The 9,764-nt window shown below is 44.6% G+C and overlaps 1 protein-coding gene across 1 annotated transcript in view; it reads left to right on the forward strand.

Annotated features, from left to right (window-relative positions):
* Positions 1-9,764, forward strand: part of adcy8 (adenylate cyclase 8 (brain)) — a 66,867-nt gene that overhangs the window by 23,420 nt on the left and 33,683 nt on the right. Inside the window, exon 9 of the mRNA XM_034887382.1 lies at positions 2,272-2,542. Coding sequence (XP_034743273.1) covers positions 2,272-2,542 — 271 coding nt within the window. The remainder of the gene's footprint in view (positions 1-2,271; positions 2,543-9,764) is intronic.

The raw sequence follows: 9,764 nt of genomic DNA on the forward strand, positions 1-9,764 counted from the left end.
AATAAAATGTACAAAGTCTTTGGCGATTAGACTCCATTGCTATACGAATATTTCGTACAGAGTATAGGGGTAGAGAACCATCAGACCCCCCCCGATGGACTCCGGTGGTGGCGACGGAGGAGCCTGAAGACCGGACCGAAGGAAGAAATAGGAAATGAGAATCATGAATAAATAACAAATCATAAGTGATAAGTGAGAACGCGCCTGAATCTTCTAATATAACAAAAGTCTCTTCAAAAACCAATGACCTGTATCATGTTCAGTGTGCAAGGACACTCCCATAAAGGGAGATTATTCCTTCAAAATAGAAGTTTAAAAGCCATGGAAATGGAAATCTCTTTCTGGAATTATGGAAATCAAAGTGTTATGGGACAGATTCCGTGTGGTTGCGTTAGTTCTCTAACCTGAGTCCAAGCCTGGGATTAGTTCTCTAACCTGAGTCCAAGCCTGGGATTAGTTCTCTAACCTGAGTCCAAGCCTGGGATTAGTTCTCTAACCTGAGTCCCAGCATGGGATTAGTTCTCTAACCTGAGTCCAAGCCTGGGATTAGTTCTCTAACCTGAGTCCCAGCCTGGGATTAGTTCTCTAACCTGAGTCCCAGCATGGGATTAGTTCTCTAACCTGAGTCCCAGCATGGGATTAGTTCTCTAACCTGAGTCCCAGCCTGGGATTAGATCTCTAACCTGAGTCCCAGCCTGGGATTAGTTCTCTAACCTGAGTCCCAGCCTGGGATTAGTTCTCTAACCTGAGTCCCAGCCTGGGATTAGTTCTCTAACCTGAGTCCCAGCCTGGGATTAGTTCTCTAACCTGAGTCCCAGCCTGGGATTAGTTCTCTAACCTGAGTCCCAGCCTGGGATTAGTTCTCTAACTGGCGGTTTTAACTGGGAGCCACGCTGTAGCCCCGGCCCTGGCCTTTGAGGTCTCAGTTGTATAACAACATGGATGGGTTAAGCCACAGCTCTTACACCACCGACAGAAGATCTGTGAACGCCAGATGTTTCATAAGTCCATCTCATCCGACACATCCGATCCCTTCCAATATGTTTTCTAACATGAATAACCTTTTACAGTGGGCGCGTATAGCCGCGTAGCGCTGCTTTTTTTAATTCTGGGTGCCTGTGTTAACCGATCGGTCTGCAGATACTGGGGTGTGGAGCGTCTCCTCTATTTCTTACGCAAGACGTGAGCGAATGTGACAACCCAGGCAGGTGATCACATACAGGAAGACCACAGGGCAGGCGGATACTTTACTTGTCTTTAAAAATAAAGAAGATTTCAAAATAAAACAGCCAGGTTCATGGGGATTTTGTCTGCCTTGACTTCTCCCAGTGAGACACGCGATCAAGCACATGGACAGAGATAGTGACACATACACATACACATACACACACACACACACACACACACATACACACACACAAACACATACACACACCCACAGATTGGCTGCAATTACTACCGTTTTTCACACTCATCCTGTCTCTTTCAATCAGAGAGAGAGAGAGTCAAGAGGAGAATTTGGACCGCTTTGTGTCCAGCGTGGAGAAATAAGCGTCTGGTAGGAGTGGCCATGCGTGCGATCAGGCATGTATCCACGCTTCGCTGGCTATACTCTACACGTGTGTGTGTGTGTGTTCACTGTTAGGTTGGCTGACAGTCTCTGACCTGACCTGACACATTTGGTTCACGCCTGCACGGGTCACTGATTATCTGCTCCGCTCCGGCTGAAGGTGTCTCTGTTTTCGGGCTGTAACCTGCCGACTCTGTAACCAGCCATCCAGGACGCATGTCTGTGAACTCAAGGGAGGAGCTGGTTAAACAAATCTGCCGGGATTGTTTAAACTAAACAGATGATTTTGAAAAACTTCTGCCTGTCCAGGTGTGGGCTCGTTAGATGGCCAATGTGGTGGCATTTAGAAAAATGATATATATATAAACACGTTGCCAGATTTGATGTTTATACTAGAAAATGGAGAAAGTACTGGAGCTTCCTGGAGGACTCCTAAGAAGCTTTGTGCTGGGTCGAGACCTGTATGATGGGCTAATGGTGTTGCGAGGTATACATGTGTTTATTTGGTTGATGACGTATTGTCTTTTTTGTTGCTACTTAGTTAGTAGTCATCTTTTCTTGATTTTAGTCTGGGTGGGTGGTGATGACGAAGGGGTCGGGGCATGTTGAGTTGTTGTAAAAATTGTTAATCACAACAACAAAAAGCAAAAGCAAAAGGTACTTAAAGCAGTTCGACTGGCCTCTCCCTGTCCCCGTTCCAGGAGGATCCACATCTCCAAAGCGGCGTTGGACTGTCTGAACGGCGACTACGAGGTGGAGGAGGGTCACGGGAAGGACCGCAACGACTTCCTGCGCCGTCACAACATCGAGACGTACCTCATCAAGCAGCCGGAGGAGAGCACGCTCAGCCTGCCCGAGGACATCATGAAGGACTCGGCCAGCTCGGCGGACCGCCGCGCCAGCAGCACCACCTTCAACGAGGCGTCCTGGAGCCCCGAGCTCCCCTTCGACAACATCGTCGGGAAGCAGAACGTAAGTTCCGCCCCTGCTCGTGATTCAAGCCCTGTTGTCATGCTCTGCACTTCATCGCACCGTGGGATTAAAAACCTCCATCTTAACAAACATGTTCTGTAAAACAATATTTGGTACACCGTGAAATTAGTCTTTTCTCTCCGCTTGTGACAGCCTTTTGTTTAATCTCCTGCAGCCATGAGCTAGCAGTGAACTTGCCGTTACCTTGTGTGTGTGTTTGTGTGTGTGTGATTGTGTGTGTTTGTGTGTGTATATATACATGGAGATGTTCAGCTCCCCTCTGTTGCAGGCCTGTCAGCAGCTTACAGCATTCGATGTAACCAAGCGTTTGGAATCAGAGGCATGTTTTTTTGTTCTTTTTTCTGAAAGTGCCAATTCTTTGTTTCTGGCATAATGAAAGCCTGTCAGGGCAGTTCCCTTTTCAAAGATGGTCTCTTTGCATATCAAAGGCTTCACGGAGGAGTTTTGAATTGTCTTTTATGTTGTCGCTTGGCTCTGCTGCTCGGAGCGGAACTTCTCCCTCTCCGGTGGTTTCCTGTCCTCCGAGTCCCTGTCTCCCTGTCCCCTCGTCCTGTTAGTCTGACTCACTTTTTACCATCACTGGGTTGACAACAAGGTAGATTATTAGGCTGTTTGTGTGTCAGACAGAGTGGAAATAATAGAGGAAGAGGAGCGAGTCAAAAATAGAAAAAGGGCGTGCATTTAAATTGTATTCGCAATATGCAAAAACAGTGTGTGACAATCTGTCTGTAACCTTGAATGACTTCTACAATACATAGGAGCTTAGGGATGCTGCACATTGGCCAGGCCACTAAAACAGTCAATATTGACTAGGTATTATTTCTTGGATTGTTTTCTGTTTCTCTTTCTTTGTATTATCGTTCTTACCTCTGGTGGATTTAGATCCTCAGATCTCTGCAGGGTAAATCCAGACAGCTAGCTAGACTATCTGTCCAATCTGAGGACTATGGTTACCTGGTCCTCAGGTCTCTGCAGGGTAAATCCAGACAGCTAGCTAGACTATCTGTCCAATCTGAGGACTATGGTTACCTGGTCCTCAGATCTCTGCAGGGTAAATCCAGACAGCTAGCTAGACTATCTGTCCAATCTGAGTTTTCTGTTGCACGGCTAAAACTAATTTTGAACGTACACGCATTCAACCACAAGAAGCTCCTTCCAGAGGCTATTTAGCAGCGGCACCGTGGCTCTGTCCGCCGCTTTGCACGATTGTGATAGGTTAGAAGAAATGCCAATAAACCAGATCATGTTTTCTCCCATCACAGAATGCTGTGTGGACTAGCCAGACCTTCCTCTGCATCGCTGTGGAGGAAGGTAAATGGGAAGGGCCGTCATCCAGGACTTATTGCCATTCTCAAGCCCAGAAGATGCATGCGGCGCTGGGTTTTGAAGGACCTGTGAGTCCAGTAAGACGAGCCCTGAAATCAGGCTCCCATTTTTGTGAAGGCTCTCTGTACCGGCTGAGTGGCTCTGTCTTTACCTCTTTCATGCTTGTTTGTGTGCCTGCTGGCTCCCATGATGCACAGCACTGTCACAGTGCTTTCACCTCAAAGCAGGTTATGTGTTTCCTCAGAAGACCCAGTCAGGAGTGTCTCATCGCCGTGAATTCTAGGCCAAAAAGTAATGTAGCAGTTTCCACGATTCTGTTTTGGTTTCCGCCTGTGTTGGTGCTGCTTTCATGTCTGCTGAAGAGAATCCCTTAAATGTTCGACATGATAAAAGGTGGTTTACCCGTCTGTGCCACATCGCAGCTCCAGTATGTTCCCATTAAAGATGTACGAAGGATTCAACACCAATTGACAATATACCAAGGTTCAAGACTCTGAATGTGTCCAATAGTTAGTCAAGACATTTGAATTCGTACTACACTTGGTCCAGATCAGCCCTGAAGCGTGTTTGTGGTTCACATAGCGGCTCGGACCAGTTCCAAACGAGTCATGTTGCAATGAATTATACTTCCTGGCTCTAAAGTATAAATTAATCTGTCACACTACCACACATATGAGACATCTAGCACATGAATATCCTCCGATATTACGGCACCTCCCCCCCCCTCCCCCACCTCCACTTGCCCTTTTCCTGGTATCATATGTTGGCATTTCGATGAGACAAATATGTTTTGTCAGTGCCGGACTGGGCTAATAATTCAGGCCAGAAATCTAACAGCAGTCAAGGACCATACCCACGCATTTACAACAGCCCACATGTGCTGTAACCTTTTCTCTCTTTTCTATTATAATACCCATTCCCATGCTCAATTATGTCTCATATCCTGTTGCAGCAAATTTTGGACTGAGAGCGTTTCTATCACAGATTTGGTATTGATTATTATGTGCTTGGTTACATAAATGGTTCAAGAATTGATATTAATGGTTGGAAATCTCCAAAATACCACAGTAGGACAAGACCACGACCTTGAAGAACAGCATAGAATAATCCATGGTGGGATTTGGTTTAAAAAACATTTGATATTTGGAGATTTCTGACACAAATTGCATTTTGTTTTTGGCAATTGGATTGCCAGGACTTCTGTCTTTTATAAACCACCTTTTGGTCTAGTTATTACATCTTCTTAATGCCCTTGGTCTGTAGTTAGTGGTTTTAAAGTGTCATGAGGTAGTTATTATCCTCAGTGTCAAAACAGCCCATTTTATATAGTGAGGTAAAGTTTCAAGGAAGTGGATTCACAACAATGACATGGCAATAAGGGGACTAATATCATCACACGTGAATACAATGGGGCATATTTAATCCACATAAGTCTCAGCTTTCCAGTTAGACCCCCTTTATGCAACTATAAGACTGTTCAGACACCCAAACATGCAGAAATATTCAAATAGACCATTTTAGAGTTGGCAAAAACGAACACGTGTATTGTATGAGAATAACTGCATGACTTTCGCCCAGTCTGCGTTGGATTAGCATCTAGTGGGTATTTATGCAAAGGAGAGACCTGTAACTTCCCGAATAACCTATTTTCATTCAGATATCTGGAGGGGAGATGTCAAGGAACCCCTTTCAAAAGGCCATACCAGTTTTTCCATTGCTAAAATGAATCTTTGGAGCGTTATTTAGCGCGTCATGCTAGCATGAAACAGTCGGTACCCCTGAATTCCTCCGGTTGTGTTGTTTCATATCATACTAATATCTTTAGGGTTAGGGTTCCTAGGGTTCCACTTCGTAAAAGACACTAATGTTGGCCAAAATCACCGGTCACCGAATGCTCTCAATGGCCAGTCCGGGCCTTTAAGAGCTGCCTGGTGTTCTGGTGTTAATATGGATCATACATACATGTTACCACATACTGCTGCCCCCATACAGCCAACCACTGCTCCGGGCTACATCACATCGATATCACAGAGCAATGTCAGCGATGAAAGCAGCTGCCCTTTAGACTCAGTGCTTCCTCAGGGCCGTGCACGACAAAACAATTATGGCAGCGCGGCTCATAACTTTGGCAACAGTCCCCCGTTTGAGTCCTTGTATCTTCAGAGGGTTGAGAGCTGGGATCTCGTTGACGTTCTGAAGTGGCCTAGCAAGAATAAGATCAACTATTCCGATAAAGAGCCTCTTTTCTGGATGGTCCCAAAACAGAGTCAAGTATTAAGAGACTGAGTCTGAGATCCCGGAGTTTTCTCAGATAGCAGACGTGTCAGGATGAATTACAGGGAACAGGGTGTAGTGCAGAATATGTCATATTGGCTTTGAATTTTTTGATTAAGGAATCATCATGTCTTTTTATGGAATCTCTAGAAAAGCAGGATGTAATACCCTACTTTGAAAAATATGTTTTTGTACATTATAAGCCGCTTATGGTGGAAATCTATGGGGGATATATAAAGTTTTTCTTCAAAGCTTTACCAAGCAATGTTTTCCTGTTTTGACCCAGTTGCTTTCCTGGACTGCCTTTAGATGGACCTCACATCTGGGGCTCGTCCGACGTTTCTCCGGCTGATTCAGTGTTAACAGTGACGTCTCATTCTCTGAGACTAAGCTACTAACGGCAGTGTTTATGCCCAGTATAGGAGAATGATGAGGAGATATTTTGGTTTGGGCGTGTTAGTTTAAACAGAGATTAGTTTTTGCACTAGAGCTGAAAACACCGCATGGAGATCACTTTTGGCTCAAACCGCTGCTTAAAAACGGTAGCGTGTAAATGTAGCGTAAGGCATGAAACAGAAGTATTGATTCTAGAAGATGTGGGAACTCTCCGTCAGCTCCACAAAACCGCTGCTGAATTGTCTTGTTTATGCACTATTGTTGGGCCTTATGTGGTTGACTTTGGATGGTATTTGAATATGGCTGAGTCTCACTCATCACACACATCAGGATTGGGAAATCCACCTTTCTAATGATTGTAGCTCTCAAGAAACATTAGTTTCACCAAGCAGAATGCAAACAGATCCATAAACCAGCAAGCAACCGCATCATAACTGAGTACTTGGTCTTTAGGTGGAAAGAAATAACGACATTGGGCAAGTTTGGAAACGAGAATGTCTTCACCACGTGACTGACATAGATCAGTATCCATCATGGTGAGTGGAACACAGCGTAGCATTTGATTTCCAATAGCAACATTGTTATTTTAGGCTCAAACCTGACCTAAACCCACAGTGTGGACATTAAAATGTACCCGATAATTTACCAAATTCAAAAGCCCTTTCAGGCCCAGTTCAGGTTGCAGATCTCTCTTTCAACACCTGGAGTAATTACATGGTCTTTTCCACAGAAGTGAGCTGAGATCGTCCCTAAAATAGACTGGTAAAAGGGTCGACATGTCATCTACATGAACTGAGGCACACATATTTAATTGAGGTCATCTGATTCCCCAAAACGCCGTCCAATCATCTTCATTATAATGAGGCTTGTGTGTTTTCTGTGGCTGATATGTTATTGATTTGACACACAGGCCACACGTCTTCATTCATATTCAACAGAAATCTGCACAAGTTTAACTTCCATTCATGTCTCTCTCCCTTATAGTGTGTGGAGACCACAAATGGCCAGTTTGCATTCAGTGAATACTCCATTCTGGCAGACAATTATAAAAAGGCAAAAGTACTAAGTGGCTATTGGCAGCACCTTTTCAGATTCTATATTTTATTTAGTGTAATTCCCATTTACTCTTAGCTGTCAAAGTGTGTTCATTTTCCATGTATTACACATGTATCTGAAATTTATGCTCAACCAGTAGGGTTGTTCCTATTTCTTCAGATAGGAAAAGGTTTGATAAACTTTAGGTGCACTTTATGTTCCGTTAAATCCTTGCATTTGTTTTGCCATTGCTTATCTGGTTGGCTATCATGTTCTACTTTGTAGAAGCGAGTCGTCCGACTTGTTTTGGCTTACATGTCTCTCTCGTGATGTGTAGACCGATCAAATTACGTTGGTACGGCCAAAAAGCGCGTAAGGGCCGTGACACACCAACCTGATAATGGGCCGTCGGACGTTCTGGCGAGGTCGGGGACTCAGGTCTGTTTGGTGTGTCCGGGGGGGGGTCCGTTGGCCTTCGTTTTGGCCGACCTGACCTGAGTTGACCTGACATCAGCTGGAAGGCGGGCACTGCCGGCAGTTGAACTCAACTGACCAATCTGATTGGTGGAGGGCTAACCCGGAAACGAGGAGACACCCAAACATGCAGAAATATTCAAATAGACCATTTTAGAGTTGGCAAAAACTAACACGTGTATTGTATGAGGTATGAACCCCTTTCAAAAGGCCATACCAGTTTTTCCATTGCTAAAATGAATCTTTGGAGCGTTATTTAGCGCGTCATGCTAGCATGAAACAGTCGGTACCCCTGAATTCCTTCGGTTGTGTTGTTTCATATCATACTAATATCTTTAGGGTTAGGGTTCCTAGGGTTCCACTTCGTAAAAGACACTAATGTTGGCCAAAATCACCGGTCACCCAATGCTCTGAATGGCCAGTCCGGGCCTTGGGCGGGATGGGCGGGACTAGAGTCTCTGAAAATCTGACAAATCTTTTAAACTGACCTTTGTGGATTTCAGACGGGGATTCAACGGCTACACGTCCGACTTCTCCTTGAAACACGTTTCGGTGAACTATTTTAGTAAAAGTGTGTTGACTGTTGACTTCAGGCCTGTCTCTTTACCCATTATGGCATTTCCGAGGTGTAGTGCACGGAGATATGAGCATGGTGTGTTTTATTCAAAAAAACAAACCAGATGTTTAATTTTCCTGTCTCGCTGACGTCGATAAATGCCGCAGGTTCTTGTGATTTCTGAGGTATTGACCGAAAACACACACAAATTGCGGTCATTTCTAATCTCCAGGTAGTTCTGATTAGATTAGAGTCCCCGTGTAATGACGGCCCGATGGGTAGCAAAGATATCCAGTGATGAAGATTTGTCAGAGAACATCAGTACTGTCTGAAAATGAACTTTTAATGATCTCACCATGATGGATATCATCTGCTGAAGTGTTGGATTAAGCAAGATGAGGTGAGAGACATATTGAATTTCACACACACCTCTCTCCTTATCATCACACATTCCTCTATGTAATTACTTTATCTCACAATGGAAAAGAGGAAGGGGAGATGAAGTCAGTCTGGTTCTGAGAAAAAGACTCTGATCCTCATGCATATGGTCTCTATCACTTAAACCATAAGGGCTGCTGTTGAAAAACACCTGACGCCCCCCCAGGACGGACAGGGGCTCACCTTGACTCACTTTAGGATTCAATGGACCACAGCAGGGCTTTTTAAGGGATAGTTTGGATGTTTAGAAGTGAGGTTGTATGAGGTACTAAAGGCACATTCAGACTATGTTGTGGATGTTTCCGTTGCAGCAGAGGGTTTTTTGAGAGTGAAACAAAAAGAAGAGAGTTGAGAACTGAAACCGAGTTTGGTCTTTGATATTTATTTACACCAGCAGTTATAGGGATAACAATTTCACTCAGCATAGCAGTACAATGTGGTAAAGTCTTCCATTAGGGGCCTCCCTGCGTCATCCCCCCTGCACACCATTCAGCCCGAGGTTACCAATCCCGTTTAGCTCAACTCTCAATCTCACACTACCACGGGGCCGCTGCTAAATAGTCTCAGGAAGGACGTTGTTTTGCTGGAACGTGTGTGCGTTTAAAAGTTGCTTTAGTCGTGCAGCAAAAAACTCAGATTGGACAGATAGTCTAGCTAGCTGTCTGGATTTACCCTGCAGAGATCTGAGGACCAGGTAACCAT

This window comes from Etheostoma cragini, chromosome 12 (assembly GCF_013103735.1).
Source record: "Etheostoma cragini isolate CJK2018 chromosome 12, CSU_Ecrag_1.0, whole genome shotgun sequence".
NCBI classification, from domain to species: domain Eukaryota; kingdom Metazoa; phylum Chordata; class Actinopteri; order Perciformes; family Percidae; genus Etheostoma; species Etheostoma cragini.